General features: G+C 34.9%; 1 protein-coding gene across 4 annotated transcripts in view; it reads left to right on the top strand.

The window, feature by feature from the left end:
* Positions 1–27,105, top strand: part of CACNA2D1 (calcium voltage-gated channel auxiliary subunit alpha2delta 1) — a 354,960-nt gene that overhangs the window by 308,749 nt on the left and 19,106 nt on the right. Inside the window, exons 18-34 of one of the 4 annotated variants that reach the window (XM_088165883.1) lie at positions 642–716; positions 7,510–7,566; positions 8,678–8,749; positions 12,503–12,564; positions 14,199–14,275; positions 15,405–15,419; positions 16,093–16,153; positions 17,817–17,914; positions 19,855–19,939; positions 20,145–20,207; positions 21,214–21,317; positions 22,519–22,605; positions 22,979–23,046; positions 24,342–24,380; positions 25,565–25,636; positions 26,074–26,226; positions 26,332–26,384. In XM_088165883.1, coding sequence (XP_088022009.1) covers positions 642–716; positions 7,510–7,566; positions 8,678–8,749; positions 12,503–12,564; positions 14,199–14,275; positions 15,405–15,419; positions 16,093–16,153; positions 17,817–17,914; positions 19,855–19,939; positions 20,145–20,207; positions 21,214–21,317; positions 22,519–22,605; positions 22,979–23,046; positions 24,342–24,380; positions 25,565–25,636; positions 26,074–26,226; positions 26,332–26,384 — 1,241 coding nt within the window. Of the gene's footprint in view, positions 1–641; positions 717–7,494; positions 7,567–8,677; positions 8,750–12,502; positions 12,565–14,198; positions 14,276–15,404; positions 15,420–16,092; positions 16,154–17,816; positions 17,915–19,854; positions 19,940–20,144; positions 20,208–21,213; positions 21,318–22,518; positions 22,606–22,978; positions 23,047–24,341; positions 24,381–25,564; positions 25,637–26,073; positions 26,227–26,331; positions 26,385–27,105 lie in introns of all 4 variants that reach the window. The other 3 variants (XM_088165880.1, XM_088165884.1, XM_088165882.1) reach the window with 3 other exon arrangements.

The following is a 27,105-nucleotide window of genomic DNA, read 5'->3' as shown; positions in this document are numbered from 1 at the left end:
GTGCCCCTGGCAGTAAAAACCAGCTGTGCAGTAAACATCTGCATCAGGATGTCCAAATTTGATCTCCTCAGTATAATAAATACTCTGAGGCCCAGTGCAGAGCCATTTAGCTGGCTAAGGGTCTGCAGTGCCTGGTACACAGGAAGAAGCTGAGAGAGATGGATTTGGGCTGAAGAAGGAGCCAAAGGGTTAGCTAATGGAATTCTGGAGAAAATGGACCTTGACATTGCCTCAAAAGAGGCTACCAGCATAGGTGTGGCAATGGAAATTCCATCTGAAATCACGGAAGAAGGAGAGCAGGCTGCTCAGAGAGGTTGTGGAATTGCCACTGGAGGTATTCAAAGACCTGCTGTAACCTAGTCCAACTTCGAAGTTGGACTTTAAAAATAAAGTTAGCTTTGCTTTCAGTGAAAGGTTGTACCAGCTGATCTTCAGAGGTCCCATCAGCCTAAATCATTCTTCAAGTTTATGATCCTAGAAGAGTAAAATTAAGAAATCATCTTGTCTGTGTTAGTAATCTTATACTTCATAATCCCCGAGACGTATGTTTTCCACAATGTGAGCATTTCTTGAAAAGCATTAATTACTCTTTCTTCGTTATTTAAAACCATATAATGCTAAACTTAATTTCTCAATTTCAGCTTTGTCCAAATGGATACTATTTTGCAATTGATCCTAATGGGTATGTGCTACTGCATCCAAATCTCCAACCAAAGGTATGAAACACCTTCTAATTTACTTCTCTGTAACAAAGTAATATTGTCAAAAAAAATTAGAAACTAGGATTGCTGAAGGCAGCAAGAGTGAAAATTCTCAGTTTTGTGGGAGTTAGGAAAATCTGCAGTGCATATATGGCTTCATCCAAATCCACCAGCTTTGGCTTGTATTGAATGTGGTTATTAATAAAATAAAAATATGCATATTTTGAATGCACATTTATATATGTGAAGTGTTTTAATATATATGTTAATATGAAAACAATTAGTGGTAGCTGTAATATCATTGTGAAAACAGTATAATTATTGTGAAGAATCTTGAAGCAAACGGAGGAGTTTTTGTGCTCTTCTTTTGTGATGCTTTCTCATTTAAAAGATTGAAATTTTCATACTTGCAAAAACAAAGAAATTAGAGGCAAACACAATGCATTTTATTTGAATTCTTGTATTTATTTGCTTATTTTCTGTTTACCATACCTGAAACTTGGTCTCACAATTGGAATGGATTTAGCTGAGCACCCCTTCCCAGAATGCTAGATTTTAGTAGTTTAACTTGAGAAAGGTCGTTCATGTTTAAACATGATTTTTTTTTTCTAAATATGATTAAAATACAACTTTCATTAAATTTCAGGAAAATAGAAGCCAAATATTTCAGTTTGGCTCTTTATCCATTGACTGTAGTCCTTACCTTGTGGAGAATCCTTCATTGTCTCTCTTGTTAAATAACTTGCCTCTCTGACTTTGATGAGAAATTTCAACATTAATGGATGATTTTTTTCCTGAAATCAGAACTTTGATCTTAATGTAAGGTTTCTCCATATGAAACAACCTGCTTGTGGAAGAAGTCTAGTGGACTTCTTGAAAATTCTCATATTTTAATTCCATATTTTCAGTGAACTTTGTCTTTTGAATTCTTAAGGTTATATTATATAAAGAAAAAGTTAAAATAACTTCTCTAATTGTTGAAGACAAAAGACGAAATTAAGAATTCATCTACATATTTTAGTGATTAATTCTTAAGCTGGGAGAAGACAGCTTTGTGAATATTTGAATTAATTTCCTGGTGTAGCAATTAATATATTTGAAAATTTTTTGCCAAGTATGTAACACAGGAACGAAAAAGTCCTTCTGAAGAAGAGAAAGAATAACTTGACTGTAACTATTAATGAGATATCCCTTTTGATTTATTTTGAAAGACACTTAAAAAACAAAAAGGAAAACTATGGAAAGGAAGGTTTTTATATTGTCTTCATAACTGAGCAGGACTTCAGTTTCTGCATACCTGCATTTGATTTTTATGTCTTACAAAATGGAAGTCTTGATGATTTTTCTTAGTGAATTCTTCAGACACAAATATCTGCATTATTACTGACCCAAATTTTTATTAATTAGAGGTTATTAGTAATTAGGTAATGGTGATTGGCTTATTTATCTTTCCCTTGTGTACAAATTGAGCTGCCTTTTCATTCACAAGAGTAATGTAACAAGAAGCAATGCAGTTATCTTATTTTGGACCTAATCTTGTGAGAAACTGGTGGATATGGACTCTGTTCATCTCAGATGTTCTGTTATCTTGCAGTGTTGCCTCACAATATGGAAGAATAAAAAACCTTTGTTAAAACTCAGCTCATCCCAACTAAATCTAGGCAAACTGAGATGGATTATTAGGATAGTAATTGTCATGGTTTCTCTAAGTAGTTTTCTTCTAAAAAGGATATGGAAGTCCAGTGATGCTTTCCCTTAATGCATAAAACTTTGAATTTAGAGTATGTTTAAAACAGGATGTTTTATAAGTAATAGTTTTTATGTTGTAGAATAATGTCTAAATGTAATATTAAGCATTTGCATTATTATTGTTATTGTTGTTATTAACAGTTACACAGACTAGACTTTTTCACTCCCAGTTTGTGTGGGGTGGTGCATGCTATTCAGACTGATACAAGAACTGCAGTTTAAAACTAAGGTACACGACAAAGACAGATATATTTAGAATTCATGGACTTTCTTTAACATATCATATTAATTTTAGTTGAACCTCCCAGTAGCTGTTAACTTATTAACAAAGAACTTCTTAACCCTCTTTGCCAGCAATTTTTCAATAGATGTAAAGTAAAACATAACTACATCTTCACCTTTGAAGAGGTGAGGGCTCCTTAGACTTCCAGTGCTTCCTTCTTTTGAATGTTTTCTGCTTTCTTCTGAAAATCTATTTCCTCAAATCACAACTGGTTCAACACAATATTTTGAGAAATTGTCTTGAAGTAACTAAAGTTGTTTGCACAACTGAGAAGAGTTAACAAACAAAAACTTCAAAAGCATATTAAAATAATCTAAAACTTTCCCATCATGTTCTTATTTGCTGAACTATATGAAAATTATGTGAAGGCTTATTAAGAAATCCTTTTTTTTTAATTTGCAGCTTAATATATTTTTAAACAGCTTAAACCATTTTTATGTTTGTGTAATTAGTTACATTTTTTTTGAAGTGCTGAATTTTATGTTTTATTGCAAATTTTCTTTATGTGTGTCTGCATATATGGATGTATTTTTCCCATGGTTGTGGGAGAGAACAGGTGGATGCACCACCAAATAAACATAGTCACTGAAGTGAGTCCATTAAGCATAGGTTAACAAGCTTAATCTTAATTACATTTTGAAAACAGTAAATAATTCTATTTCTAAATCTATTTTAAATATTAGAATCGTTCTCTTCATTTTTACTATGGTTCTGATCAAAACCCATTTAATGGTAGTCCTAAAACTCCATATGCCTTCAGTAAGGTCCAATATTCTTCTATACTATTTAGGGTTATTCAATAAATTTAAGAGGACCTGGGTTTTAAGATCAAACATAAAAGTAAACAAAAAGTGAGCTATTCTCATTCTGTATTTTATTCTGTCAGAATATGTGGAAGGGAGAGCTCTCTGTTAATTTTATTCACATTAACATATGTCTGATTTTTTTTTCCCTATCCAAAACCTGTGTGTAACTCTGGCAGAGAGCTCGGAATTCATAATCAGGAAGAGGGGTAGACTCTGCTTGCAGTACTAAACTGCACAGTGGACAGCACAGATGATAAGAAAACACTTCCATTCTATAAGTAGGCTGTTTACTAATAGTGCAAATATATAAATTACTGCTTTTTTGTTACTTCAGCAAATTGGTGTGGGCATACCAAAAGTTAAATTGAGAAAAAGGAGACCCAATGTACAGGTAACTTTGGATGGAGGTGATTAGTGCATTAGAATGCATAGACCTGGAAATATAATTAGAAAGCTTCTGCCCTGCTTACTAGGAAAAATCTTACTAGAGAACTGTTTATTGTGACAAACAGCTTCCAAAGCATGAGGCTTGCATCCTTTCCTGTTTAAATAATAGAAAACATGCTATTGGCTGTAGTGAAGGGCATTCCATTAAATTATAGTGCTTTACTAATAGGTGCTAATTAGAGTCGTGCTGTAAAAATTCTTGAGATGTTGAAATTATTTGAAGACTGGAAATAAAAAGAGACTACTTGTGCTGGCCTGAACAGGGTAACTAGTCATGTTTATGTAATGCAATTCCTGAGCAGAAAACACTTAATGAAAACTTAAAATCATTAAAGGAATAGATTAACTATGTAACTAGAAAAATAGTAAACTTAAACACAGTTTCAGAATCAAGTTTGATTTCTTACACATATGGGAATCTATAATGCAAAACTTGTGGCCTGCATAGCAACACCAGTAAAACGTGGTGTAAAATCCTGATCCACGTCAGTGATTTCACTGAGTGTCAGGTGGCTGTGTTTATAACACGTGTAGAAGGCCACCTCGGGGCTGGGTTTCTTGTTTGTGTACTGCAGAAAGCAGAACTGAATGATTAAAAAATCTCAGTTTACTTAGCACACCTGGCTCCTCAGCTTGCCATGCTGTGGGCTGGCGGCTGCTGGGCTTGCCTGGCTGGGCTTGCTGCCCAGGGAGGTGCAGCACTGGACAAGCTCTGGGATCCCATCCCATCCAGATGCTCCTGAGTTTACTTCTGTGGCCCAGGGTTTTGCTGACTTCTTAACATCACTTCTTTTAAAAGCCTAATAGCCTTTGTCCTCATTAGTACTGCAGGTTTGAGTAGGAACTAGGCTCCTGCAACACAGCAAAGAAGGTCATCTGTAGAATTTGTGAGAATACTGACCTCCCAAAACACATGACAAAAGCATTTAACATTTTTTTATGTTGCTGCACCAGTTCTTTCTTTCTTTGTTTCCTTCATGAGTTGTCATTGAAATTATAGATCCTTGCCTTTATTTGTCCTGCTGGAAATGGATTGCCATCCTTTTGTTTGCATGCTTCATTGCTAGTGATTTACTTCTGTTCTGTTTTGTTGAGTTGTGCTGGTGAATGTGGTGGTGGTGATGTGCTTACTCCAGTCATGTTACAAGCATGACAGGATAAAGAGAAGAGCAAACTGAAGTATAAGTTTGTTTCTTCGTGGCTTGGAATAAACCCCACTAAATGGCAACCTTGGAAATAAAAATTGTGGAGCCCAAATACTGGTTAAAACATTCTTGGGGGAGAGACATAAGGGGAAATAGTCTTCCATTTAAATACCAATGTAGGAATTTTCTGTTCAAATTTTTAGTGGTTGTCTTTGTGCCTCAGGCACATCTCAGAATGTATTTATAGATAGTTAGCTTTTTTCCTATTAAAAGTGATTAATAAGTATCATATAAGAAATGTGAAGTGATATAACTGTTAAAAAGAAGAACAAACAGTTAATGCATACTTGAATTTTTACAGAATTGGTTTGCTATTTTGTCTTTGGGACTCCTTGACTATGACTAGCCCAGGTTATCATTTGAAATAAATATTGACTTTGATTTGATGTGATGGCTTTTTTTTTACCATTTATTTTCTTCTCTGTTCCTTTGTGTGTTGGAATGGAATATGAACTTCATAAATGCCTCCTCTGCCATGCCAATGCCTTCATGCATGCTGTTTGGGTTTGACCATGCTATTCATTATCCATTGCATGTAAGATATGTAAATTTTTATTTATTTTTACATTTTAGCCTTTTGTTATTTATTTTGAGAGTGTGGATTTGTTGGGAGGGAAAAGCAACTGCACAGCAGTAATTGAACAATTTTGAATTCGTAGAGAGCATAAATTAATGCCATAATATTAAAGTTGCTAGTTTTATCTATCAGACATAAATAGAAATGCAAAAATTTTATTGAAGTTTTCAGTAAATATTTTAAAGAAATACCCAGAATCTGTGTCTGCAACCTTTTCAGTACATATTCTCTTCCTGAGAATAAATTTATTGGTTTTTCTCTCGGCAGACAGTAAGTCTTGTTAAGAACAAGAATGATTCTATAGAGCCAGAGACATGTACATTTTGTCCTCAAGAAAAGGAAGAAATAATCTTTTGTCATCTGGAACTACTCTATATTACAATCTTGAAAATAGAGGCTACTGTTAACCTCTTAGTACTCCAGACTGTTATATGAAGGCAGCTTTTACCAGTTTTTCAGGATATTTCTTCCAGTGCATACATGAATTGTGATGAAACATTCCTTGACAGAACAGTCACATGTACATGTGTCATGTAACTTTGCCATAGAATGCTAGGATAGGAGGAATATAATTTTGAAGCAAGGGACTTTAGTCTACTCTGTAGTATAGTAGAATTGCTGAAATCCCTTAATTTTTTTTTTCATTTTCTACTCTGAACTGTCAGATTAAAATGATTAAGTAATACATCCCCATACTCCTTTTTCTAAAGAAATGCACTCGCTTTTAGAGGATGCATTAAATAACTACTGGGTGATGAGGATGGATGATTTTTACACCACACACAATATAAAGTCAGTGGAGCTTAGGCAAAATTACCAGAAAAAAAGTTGGATTCCCAACAACTCATGTGGAAGATGGCTCTGACCAAGAAAATGCAGACTGCAGCAGAGAAAGGATCAGAGGCTGGCGGGTGGTCTGATCCAGTTCAGCAGAGCTGCAGTGGTCTTCCAGCACTCCTGTGGGGCCAGGGGTACTATAGATGTAGGTCACCAAAGTTCTCTGTGCTCCACAGTCGAGTTTTGACTCATCAATGTTCCTTAGGTTCCTTAGGAAGCTTGGGTTTCAGTATTTCTGTGCTACAGGTTTCCATCTTCTAAACTGAGATAATATTACTGATGTCAAGAGAAAGGCTTTTGAAACTCCAGGGTATTCAGGGAAGTCCTACAATGCTGACAATAAAAGTGAGGTTTATTTTTTATAAACCTCAAATAATTTTCTGTAATTGCTGCCTTTTTAAATTATGAACTGTAGTCTATTCCCACCTCATGTCAGCAAATCTGTTGTTTGCTCTTGGTAAAATTGCAGAGTACAGTTGCCCAGCTTACTGTTTGAGTGGAGAAAACTCTCCCAGATTTCTCTCTCCCTTCTTGGAGACAGGACAGCAAGTGAGAGATTCATTTCCTCTGCTTACTCTGATTGCTCCCAAACCACTGTGACATACCAGGGGAATGGGAGGCAGCACCTCAGCATGAGCCCCATACATGACAGGCTGTGGACAGACACTGGCAATTAGTATTAATTTGATTTTCACTTACTCAATTAACCTCTCTATCCAACAAAAGAAAATAAATGAGAAAGGGCCACTAGTAATGCTACAAGAGATTAAAGTAGATGGGTAAGTAAACCCAGTAAAGTAGGCTAATTTGAAATGAAGGGATTAGAGTGGTTTGTAATATTACAGTACTCTGTCTTTATTATTTGATCACTTAATGTCTTCTGCTTCAGAATCCTAAATCCCAGGAACCTGTTACACTGGATTTTCTAGATGCTGAATTGGAAAATGATATTAAAGTTGAGGTGAGATTACCTAATATAATAGTGCATGTTGCTGCTAGTATTTCTCCATATAATAACTGTAAAGCAATAAATGATCTAGATTTTGAATGAGAATAAAGCTGAATTTTAATTTTGTAAAGTTGATTACTTTATATTTATTTATTTTTATTTATTTATATTTAGGCACATTAAATCCCAGCATTATTTTTAGGCAAGGGCAATGCATTATATTCTTCTCATTTTGAAAAACACCCAGAATGCTACTTAAATTCTTCTTCATGAAGTAACAATTTCTGAGAAGGAAGCTAGAAAATTTTTTTCAAAACAGAACACTTTTTAATAGAATATTAAAATATTACCTGAAATATTTTAAAAGTATTTCCCTATCTTATTAATGCAAGATTGTTCTTGTGGCAAGAAAGTAAACTGAGAAGCAAAGTGTAATCAACAAATTAATTCCTCTATATATTTCTCATTATATTACTGATTCTGTAATATATTCAGAAATGATAACTTTTTAAAATAATTAGTTAGTTTTCTGAAATCAAAAGAAAGGCTTTTAAACATTTTACATTTTTAACTTTTTTTTTTCAATGAAATTGTTCTTTTATAATGACAATAATCAGCCTGCCTTGGTATCTGTTTAATTCTGCCTTAAGTTTCTTTGAAATGGCTGCTTAGGAGGGGAGTTACTCTCAAACTGGTACAAAAGTGTTCCTGTGAATCAGTGCTATTACCTGAATTACACCTGAATCTCCCAAATGTGTTGGGAGGCACAAGAAATGCCAGACAAAATTCCTTTTCAGGCACACAGAATTCACTCTCTTTCAGTCAGTGTCCAGCATCAAGGATATTTATGGCATTATTTTGCAATGCAAAATATACCAGAATTTTTTGCTTCATAACTCTATTGATTCAGTATATATTTGGATAAAACAACTTCTAATTGGAAAAATCTGAAAACTGTAAACAAAACTTTTTTGAAAAGTTCTGACCTCCATTTGCATTAGAATTCTCTGGGTTTTTAATAAATATTTTAATCATTTGAATGATTATTCATGTTACTTGCAACACCTACATTTTTTCTTTTTATTTTTTTATTTCACTTTTTCCTTTTCTTCCTTGCCAATAGATTCGGAAAAAAATGATAGATGGAGAAAGTGGAGAAAAAACTTTTGAAACACTGGTCAAGTCCCAAGATGAGGTAAGATAGGATCCCAAAGAGTTACATTTACAGGAATAAACCAAACCAGAAAATTAATGTGAATTGTTGAAATGCTGGTATGTTCATTTTGTAATGACAATTTGTACCATTTTTCCCTCTAGATTTGCTAGTTTTACTGGCTTATAGTAAAAAAAAAAAAAATTATGTGCTTAGGAAAAAAAACTCGTTTTGTTTCTTGGTTTCTTTGGTGCATCATTAATCAGGCAGTTGTTGATGAGGTCTTACACTCTTCAACAGGAAATGGACCCAGCCTACTTCTGTGTATGAATTCCAAAACAAAGTGCTTAATTTGTTTGCAGAGATGTATGAGGATGGATTTGGTAGTTTATATTGTGGTTGAATGGGAAGAAAGTTGTGAGAAAAAATAATAAAGTGATATTTTTATGCCATAAATGAAGACTCTTTGGAGTAAGCAAATTCATCTTACAGTTAGATTATGTACTTTCTGAACAGCTTGTTGAGTTCTTTATTTTCTTGTCCAAAATACTTATTCCTCATAAACACTGCTACTGTTTTTTCTAATAAGCAGACATGTTTCCTAGCAATATGAAACACTCAAATTTGATATGGGTCATTGCATGAGTGCTCTACATCTTGAGGACCTCAGTGAGAAGAAATCATGACTGATGTGCTGAAGGTGCAGTTCTGGCCAGAGCATGCCCCACAGTTACTGTTCTACAACAGCTTTTTGAAACACATTTGCTCTGAACATAAGTCAGTTTGAAGACACCTAATTTGATGACTTAGCAGACACTGCACAACCCAGATAATATATAAGCTCACTGTACAGTACTTACAAGAATTGCTTGCAGTTAATTCATACTGGCTTTCCCCTCTTCCCTTTTTTTTCTAGAGACCTGTATCAGCAGTGCCCTTACCTCCTTTACTGTTTTGTGCTTTCTCACAGTAAAATGCTAAAACCAAGCTTCACAATACTGCTTTACAATCTCTGGGGAGATCCTGCTGTGGGAGGGAAAAAAAAAGCAACTGGTTTCTCCTGAATGGTTCCACTATTGGAGAATGGTGCACAAATAGGTATTTTCTGGGGCTAAGTCCCAGTGGATGCCAGTTCTGCCCCTCCCCTGTGTTTGGAGGTGATGCTGTTTGGGATGCCACAGTCTGTTCCCTTAAGGAAACTGAGTCATTCCTGACCCACTGTCAGAGAGTCCAAAATCCTGCTGGCATCTGAGTTGAGGATAAACTGCTCCTGAAGGGAAGAGACTCCATGCTGGGACATTTTCAGATTTATGTTGTTTTGTTTAAGTGGAGCCTTTCCAGATCTGTGGGTGAAAAAGGCTCTGTGTACGTGGTTAGAAGAGGGAAGGTTAGAAGGTCACAAAAATACAATAACACAATTAGGGTTGTACAAGAAATTGCATTAACGGCAAACATTGAAAAAGTTTCAGGCTGTTTTTACATTTCTTAGTCTTTGTGCTACAAAAGACCTGAAAGAATTAGTCCTGCATTCTTTGCCCAAAGAAAGAGGGAGGGAAAAATTGCGAATGCTGAAGTCAATTACAGTATCTGGGCAGGAGGGAGGATGTAACATCCCTGGGTGCATGAGAATGTGCCAGTTACACACGGCCCAGACCACAATCTGTGTTAGAATAAAATATCCCAAGCCTTTGATCCCTGATGTTTCAATGCCAATGAAATTAATTATCCTCACCTTCCCTTGCACCATGGCCCGAGATTTCTTCCTCTACCCAGATCTCTCTGAGAGAAGAAAGGAGCAGCCAGAGCTGGCTGGCTATGATGACTGCTTCTAGCCATTGCACCCTCCCAGCTCCAGGCTGCTAGAACCAGAAAAAAGCTGCTTTAAACCACGGGCCACGCATGAGCCATGCATCACTTAGCACTTGATAGCTTCATATATTTTCTTATAAAAAGGGCTGATGTGGTCGGTTGCTCTGAACTGACAGTTGCAGTCTTTGGGCTTAAAATTTATGTTCTTTTTGTTTTGCTTTTTGGTTTAAGTTTGCATCGCTTTCCTTTTGTGTTGCAGCTGGCCCCAGCAGTGTCTTGGGAGATGACTTCATACTAGAGCATAGAGACTGGACTTGTAGCAAATGTGGGTGGGGTGCTCTGGAGTCTCCCGAGGCCTCAGGGGCTTTCCAAGTAACAGAGAAGATGCCATAGGAACAAAAGCATTGCCACACTGGGCAGCCGGGGTGGGCAGCAGTGAAAACTGAAGGGTCACAAAAGCTGCAGTCACATGTGTGAGTTGTTTGGCAGCGATCAGCTGGGGATGAGATGGGCTCAGCCTGCCCACGGAGGAGCAGGCAGAGGCACAGGGGAGGTGTGAGGATGTGTTACCTGCTGGCTTATCTTTGAAGGCACCTTTCAGCCAGTTCGCTTCCAAGCGCTCTGACAGCGCTGGTGGTAACAGGATTTAATTACAGCCCAGTTCTCTTCCGTTCCCTCCCACCTTGGGCACTGTTTTTCCCTTGTGGAGGTGCATGTGTGACCCGTGACACTGTGCCTGGCTTGGAGGGACTGCCAGCACTAGGTTCAAGTGGCTAATTTTAACCTGAAGTACACATTAGGTATAAATAGGCTTCAATAGGAATCCCTTCAACCATCTTTTTACCTTAAATATAAAATATATCAAGGTACTAGACACTGTTATAGGCGTCTTTTTTCTATTTTTATCTTTTTTTATTTTCTTTCAAAAATTACTATTAAATTATTTATGGTGTCATGCTGGACTGAGAAACAGCAGCCAGGTAATGAGAAGGTTTCAATTTATTAATGTCATATAAGTCATCTCTTTTCCACAGCCATGGTCATTTTCCCACTATCCTTTTACCATAGGGAAAGACAGAACCTAGAGATGTACCTGTGGTACCTTTCACCAATGTTTGTGATGTTGCAGTGCAACAGATCTACAGTCTTCATTGCTGGCATACTTACAAAAATTTGATTGTAAAGTAATAATATGTTGCAGCTGGCATAATCCTATCGTTTCCAAAGTGGAAAACTGAGTAAAACTATGTCAGCCAGGTATATTCATGATTAAATCTATGGGGAACTATGGGACTATGCCTATCACACTATTTTTCATACCACAAGAAAACAAATGGTAAAGATTATCCTAATGTATGAAGTTATTTAAAAAGAAACATTTATTTCACTATTAATTTTTTCCCAAAATTCAAAATCTTCTTAATGAGATTTAAAAAAATATGTTAAGTTTACCAGAGGCTGTCTATATATAATCAGAATTACCAGACTGTTCCTGTAGTTACGATTCAAATTTAAATGCATTAAGCCAGTGGTGCTGTGACCTGACAGGACAGGTTCTGGGTATTTTTGTTTTTAAAGACTTACCTACTTACCTACTTTTTGTAACTGAAGGGTTTTTTTCATCTTTTTGTAGTTTAACTGCAAAATGATCCATAAAAGAGAAAGAATTTTTTATCAAATTTAAATCACATAAATTAAGGTTTGCATAGGTCTGGCTAATGTGAAAATTACAGGTCAGGTTTGCCTGATTTTATTTAAATTTTGCTAATGTTCAATAAAAAATATATAGTTGATTCTTTTGCAAAATGTAAGTTTGTAAAATATTTGAGGAAAGGAGTGGCAGCTCAACCCATTATTTTAGCAAAATAAGAAATAGAAATCCGACAGATTTGTTCTCGATTTTACACAGTATTTCTCAAAGAAAGGTCACAATTGTTGAAACTCCTTGGCTTGATAATTTAATTTTTCACCAATATCTCGTTGTAGAGGTATATTGATAAAGGAAACAGAACATATACATGGACTGCTGTGAATGGCACTGACTACAGGTAACTCATTTCTATTCACTGACTTCCTTTGTTTAAGTATTCTTTTGGTTAACTTTGGTTAATATTTTTAGCATTACATTTTCTGCACTAGCTACTGCGACACTGGTGTGTGTATTATTTCAAATTCATTTAAGCATACAGCATTGTAATATTCCTTAACGTTTCCAAAACAAGTAAAGGTTTTCCAAGTCTCAGGAAAGTTAAACTACTCTAGCTCAAAACTATATGGTATAAATATTGAGTCAAATTTTGACCAAAATGTTATTTCTGTTATGGTGAATTACAGTAGTCCTCAGCCAAGTTGGATCCCAGTTTCTGTTGTCTTCTGCACAGGTGTACAGTCACTGAGAATGCAAATATTAATTTGAGTGTAAGACCAAACAAACCGGTTTTAACAATGGAACATAAGCCTAAGATCTTCTATTCACTATCCCATTTTTCTCTTGAACTGCCTCTATCTTTATATTCAGTAAGAAAAGGAAGTTTTTATCAGACTGCCATCTAGCAATCACTAGAGAAATACATTTGATTTACATGACTTCTTAATTCTACCTGAGCTTCCTGGCATGATATATAGCAATAAATCCTCGGAGTACCCTTGCAGAAAACCTATTAAACATAAAATTATAGATTTTAATTAGCAATTTCTGCTAGCAGTAACTGTTAATGACAGGTAAACTGCCACTGATTTCCCTAGAGGAGAATTGGTAGAAGGCTATCACTAAATATTCAGAAATCTCACTTATATTCTGTGTAAATTGCAAATGTGTCATTAAAGGTCAGCTCATTTATAGTTCAACTGTGCAACATTTTTAATGTTAATTTCTGCAGCTCTTCATTAGGAACTGTTGCAGTTTTGCATGGATGAAATCCAAGTGTAAAAATTAAGGATGCTACTTGGGAATTGATGATACCTATTTAATGATTACTCACACCTCCTGTCCTTTACATACATTTTTAAAACTAAACCCTTCTACGTATGTGTAGAATTTAGCTGCAAAAAGAATTCCTACATGTATTGAACAGAAATAAGTATAATATAAAAGAAAAAATTGCAAATACTCTGCAAATCTTAAAATATTATTGCACAATTATGTTCAGTAGTTGTTAGTGGTGACTGCATGATTAAAGAAAATATTTTTTGGATCCTGAAGGTAATGTGAATGCAAGTATTGCCAGATGCATTTCCTGGAGAATATTGATCATTGTTTTATTAGCGAGAGTCTCTTGTTACATGATGTGTGCAAATCAGCACAGTACTAAGTGATATTTCTGCAGTCAGTGATCACCATGACATGTTATATTGGGATGTTAAATGCGTCAGAGGAAGATACAAAAATCATGTATTTTTTTAATTTGCAATTATTTGGAAATTCCTTGCTCATCTGCTAAAAAGTACATTTGTGTTTAAAAGTGTAAATAAGAATTGAAATAAAAACGGGGACCCTCAGGATTGGTATAAACCTACTTTTGTCTATTACCATGTGTGAGGCTGGTATATCACTGTGTGCCTGCCTCATCTTGTGACAGTCCAAATGCCAAAATTGTTAATTACTTTCAAAACACAGAGAAGCTGAAACTAGAAAACCACTGCAAATAACATAATTGCTTTACTCGTCTCATTTCTGTTGCAGTTTGGCACTGGTGTTACCATCATACAGCTTTTATTATATTAAAGCCAAAATAGATGAACCAATAATTCAAGCCAGATGTAAGTACTGTAAAGATTCCCTGGTTTTGTCTGGTATTGCCAAGACTCAGATTCACTTAAAAAGCAATGTTTGAAATTCATAAATTTTGTGGAATTCACTGATGTTATCATGATGTACCCGAAATCTTCAGCAATGATTCTAACCCGTTGTAATACCTGAGGTGCAAAAAATATTCTATAGAAATAGAATATGTGCAGAACCTGTCAGTTCCACTGACAATCCCTACCCCTTGCTCTGTGCCTATAGAATCATTGCTTTGTGTATCCTCTATTGCTGTCATTTTAAGGGTCTGGATAGCATTTTTTTCATTCTATTAGAAAAAAAATTATATCGACAATAACAGTAAACCTTGCTTTATTTAGAGCAATGTGAAAGCCCTGTTTGTTCTGGGTTGCAGTTAGGCTTTTATTTTGCATTTTACAAATAGTTTTAGTGGATGTTTGCATCGCATTTTTAGATTAGACTGATTTCAAACCATTTATAGATTCTGAAGTGATAGTTGGAAATTACACTTGTCAGTATTCAAAGGTTTTTTGTTTATTAGGTGTAGCTTAACTGTAGTCTAGGTAGTACACAAAATAAAACCAATCACAGCTTTTTAACTTTAATCAGTTATGATAAATTTAGAACACGTCTGCAGTTAAATAGAAAGTTCAAAATACACAAAAAAACCTCAGAGAGGCATGGATACTGTAAGTTTAGAGACAACTTGGTTAGCACTACATCACTGTCCTCTACCATTGCTCCTGCTTACAAAGAAGAATATACCAACTTTTAATAATCAGTGATTTGTTTTGTTTTTCCAAAACTGAGTACATTAAAATTAAATTTTTAAGCAGACTGTGATTCTCTTATATGCATTTATATCAATTAAACCTGCAAAACAGACCCTTGAAATAGCCACAGTGTATAGAAGGTACTGAGAAATAACTGACAAGAACCTATTCTTCAGTCTTCAGAGATGTTTGTCTTTTTTTTTTCCAAACTAAAGCTCTATGTAAATTGAACCTTTGAATCTATGTACAATATTTTTATTCAAGGGGCTGTTTGAATAAAATATTGGTTTGTGACCCCTTGTGCTTTACCCTGTTTTTTTCTGTTTCCCTGCTTTCTCTTTCTGATGGATAGCGAAACACAAAAAGGGCAAGTATATTCTTGTTGCTCGATTTCCTTCTGTTTACTGCAGTTGATATTTTTCACTTATATTTCTATTCCTACTGGATATTCTCCTCTGTATTCCTCATCTCAGGATTTTCTTCATTGTCATTGGGTACCGTAGCAATAGAAAGGGAAAAAACAAAAGTGAAGTATTTTACTTTTTTCATGTACATTTCAATATGTTGTTAATCTCTAATCCTTCTTTGTTTGGCCCTATCAGTGTTCAGTGATACCAGCTATTAAAGCAATTTTTTTTTCAGTAGGATTTACAATGATGCTACCACGACTGAGTTTTTTAAACTTTATTGCAGAAAGTATTAGGAATATTTTTCTTAATGTTATAACAACTCAGCATTACAAACACTTATTTGTATCGCAGTTTACTTCTAGTGAAAATCTAATTTGATTTCGTGTTGCTATGCTAATTAAATGTCTTCCTTAAATAAAGTGTTAGATATTATCTTACTGTTGATAAACAAGTAATTTCTTCCTATGTTGCAAAATATTGAGAAGCATAGAATTCCTTAGGGGGAAAGTGTCTCAAACATTTCTTTCTAAATTCATGGATGCATGCAAAAGTTAGCCAAATAGTTTGAGAAGGGGAATGATGGTAAAAATTCCAATTTACTTATTTGGTGTTTACTCTCCATTTTTTTAGTTTCAGAGTCACTGAAGCTTGATGATTTTGATGAAGCTGGCTATACATTTTTAGCACCAAGGTTGGTTTATTTCCCAGTAATGTGTAATTTCAGCATCTGATCTGATTATTGGCACATGGAAAATACAGATTTCACTAATAAAGCTTCATTTGGTAAAAAATTATCAGTCCTTTTTCGTGCTAGAATGTGAATAGCATCTTCAGGCTCTGATTTCTGCTCGTATTAGTCAGAGAGCTGTAAAAACTGATATTGATATTTTAATGGAAAACTTAGATCTGGGCATTTCTTGTGGTTCTGACTTCTAAGATTTTACAACTATTTTTAAAAAAAGTTTCATAATACTTACCACAACATGTTTCCCAACTTCAAGACAAAGGGTTTCAAAGCTCTCTATTACTTAATTATTAGTTAATTTTCAATTAATTGAACCTAAAAATTATTGAAAATTTATTAATTTAATCAGTTCCTAAGATTTTTTTAATGAGAAATTCTGCAGTTCTTCTTTCCCTTTTAAAATTATGTTCACAAGGGAAACCTAGTATGATAAAAACTTCCTAAAATTTAAGTTCCTCTAAAAGATAGTTGTGGTGAATAAAGGAAATGCTGTACAGTTAAGGTCAATTGAGAATTGTTACATTCTTTTTTTAGATAAATTTCTGTAGACTTTTAAATTCCAATTAATAGATCAGTTTCAATTAATAGATTGATTTATGTGAAGTCTTCTATCTTAAAATGTATCCTAGCTTAACTGTTTGATGTAATTTTTCTGAGACTAAAGCTTTCAAGAATTAATTGTACCAATTAGCAGCTTCCAGCAAGTCCCTGCTGTCCTACATGAACAAAGTCTGTTTGATATGTAGTTCTGCTTAAATAAGTAAGGTAAAATCTGCCTATGGTATTTCTGGATTATGGTAAGGTAAATAAAGGGTAATAAGATCATATGAAATACTTGAACAGAATTGTGTGTAAAACTAAATTAATATTAAAGCTCGTTTTAAAAAGAGAGCCCTCTGCTTCACTGCTGTATTCTCTTTATATTTTAATTAAAGTTATTTAATGCCACTCATCATATAATATTTGCCTCCAAAAATGCCCAGTGGCTTTTATTTTGCTTGTTTGCATTCAGTGAATTGCCCAATGATATATTGCTTCATTACATTATATAAGGGACAGGAGTTTACGGTTTATGTGTTTTGCATCTGTCAAAACAAAGAGTGTTTATACGTTAATGTCATTTGTACCCTAATAAAATTGCATTTAAAACTTCTCAGAGGATAGGACCTTAACCTACAAATCTGGCCTTAGCTGAGCATGTGGTGGCTATGTTTCACAGCAGTCCAGGTACTTTAACACTTTAACCCAGGAGAAATTTAAATTCACTGGGCATATTTTTAGTGTACAAACTGTGATCTCCTAATATGTCCTGCACTACTCCTCTTTTTTTTTTTTTTTTTCTGAGAATCTATGCCCTATTTCATGCATGCAGTTTTCTTACAATCCAGTTCTTAACAAATACTTAGGCAGGTGTTTGAACACCTTATTTCCTGTAGATGTCTGAAATAATTGATATAGTAATCATTAAGTACTGATGATGGCAGCCAATTGACACAGTAGTACCAGCTACTTCATAGTAGTTGCACAATCCTTCTTGGAATTCTAAATTGTCTGCTTTAGTATCACAAGAAAAAAAATGTTAGAAGACTGATGTTTTGTTGTTTTCCAGAGAATACTGCAGCGATGTAAAAAAATCAGAAAACAACACTGAGTTTCTATTAAATTTCAATGAATTTATTGACAGAAATACTCCAAGCAGTTCGTCATGTAAGTACTCTTCTACCTCACTGAATTTTTTCAAGAGGAGAACACCTTCTCATGGATGAGAGTTCATGCTCAAATTTTTAGGTTTTGTTTTGTCTGTAGAAATGTATCTATGTTGGGATTTTCTATACAAAGTCGAGAGTGTAAAATTAGTTTTCAAGTTTCTGGCTTTATTTAAAATAGTTTGTAAGGCATTATGCATCCCGTGTTTTCCATTATTCCTCTCAGCATTTTGCTCAAGCATCAAATAACTACTGGTTCATTTTAATACACTCCAAATATCTTTGAGCTTATATTTTCTCACTTAAGCATGGCAGCCAAACTAAGTCTGAAACAGACTCAAAATCTTGTAATAAAATCTACGACTTGATTTCTTGTCATTTTATTCCAAAATAAGTAAAGAAAAGAAGTTCAAGACCAAAATAACCAATAATCAGCATAAAAGTTAAGGAAATTATTTTTCTGGTTCACAAATTGTTTAAAGAGATCTCACTTGTTCTTGAATAGCTTAAGACTACACAGATCCATGTAACTGCTGCAGTGGTGAGCACAGGGCTTTGGGAAGGGATTAATTCATACTTTGAGATTGGGCCTTAACCTCTATTTAGAATAAATGAAGACTTATTACCATCAGTAAGGTGTTAAAACCTTGTTCTCAAGAAAAAAATCAGTGTTTGGATTTGGTTTGGTACATACACATCTGTTTATCATTACTAATAATTTATAAATACTTGGAATAACCTCTTTTTTGTCTTGCTTTCCTCAAGTCTTTCTGACGCGTTGTTGTCAGGGATAACTGATCAATTCAGAAAGAATCTCTCTGCTAGGATGTAACTGAAGGAATGTCCACTTAGATACAATATCTTTTCACAAAAGGATATGTTTGTGTGTCTTTATGGGTGTTTGGTGTTTTTTTAATGGAGTGATCTTATTCATTTACACATTGCTGACTAACTGAAATTTTCCTTGAATGCCTTGACTCTATGTTGGAAATGAAAACATTTACCTCCAGTGATTAAAGCAATTAATAATAATTTAATAAAATTTAATAAAAAATGAAAATTGTCATGTAATATTCTCTATAATCAAATATTGATGACACATTTAGTAATGTTGTGGTATACAGTAGAGCTTAGTAAGTAAGTATTCCAAAATGTTATCTACTTATTTCTGTATTTCAGTTTGGAATATGCAGCAATTTTCTTTTTCCTTTATTTGTTAATAATTAAGTTACTTTAAGAATAGTCTCCTTAATAAGTAAACAGTGTTAACAAAAGGACTGAGTGGCTTAGAAGTTATGTCAGCAAAAAAATGCTTTTCAAAAGGAATAACATAAAATCGCCACCCTGAAGTAATCTTCAGTAACTCTGCTAAAGTGCTACTGAAAAAGATGGTTGGGAAGCACTGACTTCAAACCATCTTTTCAAAAAAATTTAAGCATGACATTCTGTATAAGGTACTGATTTAAAATAAGTTTATTTCCCTGTATCCATTTTCAGATGACAAATGTGTTTTATTTAGAGCCTGGGACTTAGTAAATTTAAATATATTTATAATGTAGTTGAATTTCATTAGGATTTTTAGTTTCCTTTCATCAACTGAGATAAAAAGTGTTTTAATGAACACATGCTTTCAAAATAGGTTAAAATGCAGATTTAGGGGTTTGCAAAGCTGGGGCCTATATCCTTATCACATTCCTTTTTCCTGTGACACAAAGATAGGGTTTTATGATACAACGAAAATGTTTAAGTGTACTCAACAAGTGCAGAAGCATCTCTTTAATTAATTGCTGACATAATTTGAAGTTAGGCAGAATGTCTAACGTTAACAGCCACAGTCTTTGTGGCTGGAGCATCTTGACAACTCAGAATTTCATTTTAGGCTTTTATTGAAACTCCATCTCATACTGTTTCAGATGACTTACATTTTAACTGTTTTGATAGGTAATACTGATATGGTCATTAGAGTTTTGCTGGATGCAGGATTTACAAGTGAACTTGCCCAAAATTATTGGAGTAAACTGTCTCTGTAAGTATTCTTTTCATTGACTATTATTTTTCTATGCATTTCAGAGTTTGAAAACAAAATCATACTTTTGTGTGTGTGTACAGATATGCAGTTAATGTTACAGACACTAGGTATTTATTCACAGTTATGCACTTCAATGGAAACCCGTGACATGGGAATTTGTGAGAATTGCAGTTTTCATTTTAAATCTTATTTTTATTTACAGTGATGGAGTTGTTGCACAATTTGTTGTTACAGATGGTGGAATTACTAGAGTTTTCCCCAAAAGGTAAGAATTATTACAAAATAGTATAATATGATCATTTTGAAACCTGAAAGGGTAGACTGTTAAAGAGTGGCTTTATTGAATTTTATTGAAAAACTAGTCTATTAGGGTCTAATCTGCACTGATAGCTATGAAATTAATGGAATATCTTGTTTTTCTTCAATTTTACCTGTGCCTATGCTTGAAACTAATCTGTGCAATTATGTGCATGACAGACCCTTGTAATCCAAGTTTCTAATCAGTGTAGAGTAGCAGTAAAAGCAGTGCCTTTGTAGTAGCAGTGGGGCCATGCTAATTGCTAATTATTCCGAAGCACTCAGTTTGGCAGGCTGCAAATAGTGGAATGTAGTGGGTGATTTTTTTTTATTTTTTTTTTTTTAAACTAAGATCAGACCTAAAGGTCCAGGGTCTTCAAGAGAGAAAAATGTATCATTATCAGAGGACAAAAAGGGAATGTGAAATTGGACATACCATAAACTAGACACACCCCCACAAGTGACTGGGAATAGTGAGGGCACCAGTACAGATCTACTGGTAAATGGCAAATCTATCTATTTTCTTAGGTTATTCTGTGTTTCCCCAAAATGTGAAAATGGCAATGAATTTTACTCCCCAAGTGAGTTTCTTTCCTATTTTGGGATTATCAATGCTATTAAATCTTTTAGGATTAAGATCAAAGCATCGCATGTGCTGTAAAGGTTCATTGAGATTTTGTTGTAAGTAGTGCTGCAGTTGTATGTGTCACAACAAATCTAAAAATGATGAGACTAAATTAGAGGTTTTCCAAGAATACTAATTCTTTTTTCCCCTAAGTTTGTTTTTTAGGGTTTTTTCTAATGATTACACCTGTCTTTTAACCAGTGAAAACTGACAGAGCCTAAGGGCTATAAGAATGAATCTCAATTTTTTCCAACTGTGAAACATTGAAAGAAAACAACCTGCAGTACAGTTTTAATGAGACTAAACTGTCTTTTTTTTTTGGATCCTTTTTTTTTTTTTTTTTTTTTAGGGCAGGAGAAGATTGGTTGGAAAATGCTGAAACTTATGAAATCAGTTTCTATAAAAGGAGTTTAGATAATGACAACTATATTTTCACAGCTCCATACTACAACAGTAAGTCATCAATATAAGTGTAAGTTTCTCATACCAGATGAGGTCACTGACAAAAGATGCAAGCATGACACTTCATAAGGAAAGAAATCTTGTGATAATACCATTATTAAGGAAAAGCTAGGAGGCACTAAACGAGGTCATCATAATTTGTCAACTCCTCTGGTGGCCCTGTGTGCTCAGAATTAAGTGAAAACATACAGAGTGCTGGTGTTCATTCAGTGTATTGAAACTGTTTTATAGAGATACTTTGGCAGAATTATTTTAACAGAAAGTGAAATAAAATTGCACTCATAGACAATAACTCTACCTAAAGTCTTAATAGAGCTCAGTTCTGTATACTGTCTCAGCACCCCCAGCACTGATTTGGGGGACCATGCATAGGGGTCCAGAGACCATAACTCTATCCACTGCACCACTACTTAGTTTAAAGTTCACTTTTGAATTCTATTTACAATTGTACTTATTCACCAAAACCAGTTGGTCTGAGATGTTGTGACATTTCAAACCTATATGAGCACAATAGTGAGTGCCTGTTACTGATGTGAGCAACATTAACCTTCCCAAGTATGACAAAAAGAAGATGCTACCACAAATGACATACTGCTCTCTTAAACATATGGAATCCTTCATTACTGTTATTTCACAATTATTTATTGCATTTTTTTCTTAGTAAAATATAAAGATGGTAATTAACAAAATCCCCTGAAGCCTTTGTTGCTCCTCAAAGAGCTCCAGGGACTTTTAACTTGCCTTTTCATACTAAGCAGTGTTGAAAACAGTTTGAAGTCTGTCAGAGCAGAAATTGTGCATTAGTGAGTGGTGTCAATATAACCTGCATTGGAAAATACACAGACAACATCAGGATAAAATCTTTGGCTCTAATCCTGGTTTTTGCAGAGCTCTCACGTGTGTACAGATATTCATGGCTCAGTTTGCAGAAGAGGCTACAGTAACTTTATGAAGCAGTCAAACAGGGAATAAAAAGAATATAAACAAATATTTCTTAGTCATGCCAGTGTTAGTGATCTATGCTATCACAGGTGATAAATGTGTACTACAGCTGGGTCAGTGCTTTTGGACAAGGTTTTTTAAAAATCATTCTGTTGTTTGAATAACAATAGATTTAAGTTTCAGAGGAAGAGGCTTTCATGTCATCCTAACTTTTTTTTTGTTTGCTTTTTTTTGTCTTCTATACTGTCAGAAAGTGGTGCCAATAGCTATGAATCAGGTATTATGGTAAGCAAGGCTGTGGAAATAGAAGTCGATGGGAAGCTTCTGAAGCCAGCAGGTAAGATAGAGTGGTGCTGAAACTTGAAATACTTTTGTTATTTAGTTGTTGCTCAACAGTGAGTTGGAAATTTAATTGAGATTTCAAAGGAACTTCACTTTATAATAACATTATTTTGTCTGGGACAGTTTTAATCTTTCTAGTGTAAATCGTTTGCATTTGAGTAAGAGTGTTTAATTTTATTGGTTTTACTGGTTTCATGAATGGCATTGGTGATCAGAGAGTTGAACAAAAATCATATTTTATCCTGCTCCAGTTCAATGATTTAGATGTCATTATAATTCCCCCCCTCCCCCATTTTTTAGGATGATACAGTTACCTTTTTTTTTTGCCTTCATTTTACTAAGAAAGGCTTTCATGTATTTCTTGTTAGTTGTTGGAATAAAAATTGACGCAACCAGCTGGATGGAAAATTTCACAAAAACCACAATCAAGAGCCTGGTAAGCAATTGACCAAGTCTTTTTTGAACTTTATTTGCATTTCTCAAAGCTTCAGATGCAAATAGGTTTACTGTCTCTTTGTGCCAGTGTCACACTGATGCACAGTTGCCAAGTAGTTGTGGTATTTAAATCATCCAAATGCACAAAATAAATCTATGTTGAAATAGGCTGTATTTTGTACATGTCTTGCTTTCATAATTATAAAACATGGATAGAGACAAAGAAAAATGACATATTGTCGATAGTAGTAAGATTATGCTGTAACAGTGAATAAAATCTGCAAAATAATTGGTTAACTGCTTTTATTTAATATCCAGGATGGGTAAGCAGTGAACAGTAAGGATTTATATTACAACCAATATCACAGTGTTTTAGCAGAACTTAATGAAATAGATGCTTAACCGTTTCATTCCATACATCTAATATGTAATGCATCTGAGGTGTAAATAGGAAGGAGGAAAGGTTAAATGGAAGGGAAAATATGGTATTGATAGTGAACTGTGTAAGAAAAGGCACAAAATGAAGAAACTTACAGAACATAAGCTTTTTGCTGGGTGAGGTAATGTTGGTTGGTTGTATGTTTAGGGAATCAATCAGAGAGTCTGGCTGGTTCAGGTATTGGAGCTGTAGTTCAGTGGGGAGCCTAAGTGTCAGACCCGTTAAGGACAAAAATACAGAAGTGAAAAATGGAAAGTAAGATTAATATTTCAGAAAGAATGCTGGTGACTCCAGCATCACCTGGTAGTTGTTTTGCTGAGGACATAATGCAAGGACACAGCTGTGTGTGTGTGTATGTGTACACATACTGCAAGAACATGAGAAATGTGTTGGGAATCAAAGCCATAAAAGCCAGCTGGGTTGATGGGCTTCCTTTATCCCATAGGATTCCCATGCCTTGAAGCTTTTCATGGTCAAGAAAGATACTTTCGAAGGTTTTCTTTCCAAACTTCAAACACATGGAAACACTCCTATTCTTTCTGTTTTACTTTATGCTCACAACACTGACACCCTGACAAGTCCTCCAAACTATTTAACTATATTGACCATACTTGCAAAGGGAGTTGTATCAGAGTCTTTGGGAAAGGCAGTCAAGATTGTGCTGTTGATAATTACTGAATACAGGTGGTTCAGAGAGATATTTCTGATAAATATACACACTCAAAATTAATTTAAATTTATATACAGATACTGAAAACAGAATCTTTTGGTCTTGTCTTAATAATAAATAATAAAACTGCAAAATACAGCTTATTTTGTAACATTTTTCTGAAGATTACCATACTTTTGTTTTTTAGTGCAACAGTGAAATCTGTGGCTGTGAAAGAAATAGCATGGTAAGAAAATGTTCAGTTTATTAATATCTGGAAGAATATTGAAATGCACTCATTCTGTCTAGATCTACCTAAGACAGATTCTGTCTCTATTATTTGAGTGTTAATTTTGCAGAAAACAGAGCTTAGTTGTATGTGTCTTGAAAAAGATGCAGGTTAGGAGGGAAGAGGGGAAGAAGGCATGAAATCAGGAGGAGTGGTTATGGTGATGAAGTTGTGAGAACAAGTGTAAAGAAAGATACACAGGAAAAGAAATAGAGAATGATGTGAAGAAAAATGCGATTAAAATATAACAGTAATTTGCAAAACAAGTGACAAATCCTGAGGGGAAAAAAAGAATCATTTTTAAAATTCTGAAACAAAAAGTACCTCAGAAAAGGGTACGTGCAAATTTAAAAGTACCAGAGTCCATAATGTGCCTTTCCATAGTCGTTGGTTCCCAGCACATCCAGGATTAGGGGACCCCATAATTCTGCAGGCACTCAGGAGACCACAGATCCAGGGACTGTCACCATATCAGGTTCTGCCATGTGCTTAAAAGCTTTCCTGTGCTCAGGTCTTCTGAGTTCTTTTGAGGAATGTGAAGATCATTAAACGCAGGAATTACAGCAGAAAGGGTACTGTGGGGAGTTGTCTATTTGACCTCACTGCTATCTCTCCAGTCTCACTGCAAGGATCTTTTACAAAGTGCAAAGCATATGGAATCAGTGAGTTTCCCATTCCTGCACCTGACACCTGGAATAATCCCACTACAGTTCTTGGCGAGTGAAAATAATCATGCCTAGCAAGCCGGGAGCCTGCCCTTAAGATTTTCACCATTGAAAGCTGCAAATGGAAAAGTACTTTAAACATGGCTGAAGCACATGAGAAGTTGTAGTCCCTTATTATGAACTGAGTTCCAATTATAATCAGATTTAATAAGGATATAGCACTCTTGGAACTAACAAAGTATTGAGCAAATAAGAATTTGCAAAACAGCTTTTATGAAATTAAGCCACAAATAAGCCTTTGATCTGTTCAAACTTTTATTATACTGATAATGCTAATTATTATAAGTTAAAATTGGCCCTTGGCTATGGGTTTGTGATTTGAAGATACTTCTGATGTCTTGAAAAAAAAATAGTTTCTTACAGAATGTTCTATTGACAAATCTTTCCTGTAAAACATATTTCACTTTCTTACAATAGCATGTGGACTGTGTTATCCTTGATGATGGTGGATTTCTTTTGATGTCCAATCGAGATGAATATACACAACAGGTATGTATGTTCTTTAAGAACAGGACATGAAAACCAATAAGAAGAAGTTTAAAGAGAGGAAAAAATGCATTTAACTCTCAACCTACTCTAAGGATAACGTTTCTGAATCACAAAAATATTGCTGTATCAGAAATTAAGTGTGTTTGCTAGTCTTTATTACAGTTTTCTTTATAGATGAAGACTTGGTAGCTACTAAGTAGCAATCTTTGTGCTTTGCCATTAGGCTGGTAGGCTGCCAGTGGACTTAAGATGGTGAGGAAGGTGTATGGTATCTACACACTTTCTTTCTCATACTGTTCTTGCTCTTCCCCAGGCAGGGTCTCACTGATACTGCATTTAACTGTTACTGTCTAACTGGGGAACTTAGAACTGCCACCTTGTTATGAGAAAAACACTTGGAAATGTATTACCTTACTCTCTGTATTGCCCCCCATCAGATTGGAAGATTTTTTGGTGAGATTGATCCTGGCCTGATGCGAAACCTGATTAACATGTCCCTGTATGCCTTTAACAAGTCTTATGACTATCAGTCAGTCTGTGATCCCGAAGAAGAACCAAAGCAAGGAGCTGGACTTCGTTCTGCTTATGTGGTCAGTAGTCCCATGTGCAGTGGCTGACAATCCATTGAAAGTCTGCATGTGTTTATGCAAATAAAATAACCTCTTTTGTTGTTTTGTTTTGTTTTGTTTTCCCAGCCTACAATAACAGATATTTTGCAACTTGGATGGTGGGCTTCAGCAGCAGCCTGGTGAGTATGAGTGTGCAGGAAATATCTATATCCAAACTATAACTATTCAGTGGGTTAAAACTATTTGTTTGGATTTTTTCCTCCATAAAAGTTTTCTGGACCCTTTGTTTCTGCAGTTTCTCATCATGAAAATTCTTAGCTAAGTCTCCAAACATGACTATTTTATCAACAGTTCAATTCAAAACTGCTCTTGCCCGGTTTTGTGATTGTGTGTTCTGACTACAAAGTCAGCTTCAGGATGAAGAGTTTGGATTAATGGTCTAAATATGATGGCAGTTGTGAAGCCTATATTATCTCATTTTGAATTATTGATCACTTGGTTCCCTATTTCAGAATATCATCTTTGCCTTCTTCTAGCAAGAAGTCTTAAGAAAATCAATGTTTGCTTTTCAGTGAATCATTTTACAAAACACATTAATCGAACTAATCAGTTTGGATTGGAAGGAATCTTTAAAGGTCATCCAGTCCAATTTCTCCTACAATGAGCAGGCACATCTTCAACTAGATCAGATTGCTCAGAGCCCCATCCTCCTGACCTTGAATGTCAGTTCCCAAGGATGAGACATCTCCACCTCTCGGGGCAACCTGTTCCAGTGGTTCACCATCCTCATTGTAAAAAAATATCTTCCTTGTATCCAGGCTGCATCTTCCCTCTTTTAGTTTAAAACTATCACCCCTTGTCCTATTGGAGCAGGCCCTACTATAAAGTTTATCCTCATCT

This window comes from Sturnus vulgaris, chromosome 5 (assembly GCF_052056855.1).
Source record: "Sturnus vulgaris isolate bStuVul1 chromosome 5, bStuVul1.hap1, whole genome shotgun sequence".
Taxonomy (NCBI): domain Eukaryota; kingdom Metazoa; phylum Chordata; class Aves; order Passeriformes; family Sturnidae; genus Sturnus; species Sturnus vulgaris.
Note: the sequence above shows the minus strand (reverse complement) of the source record. Positions and strands in the feature narration are given on the sequence as shown.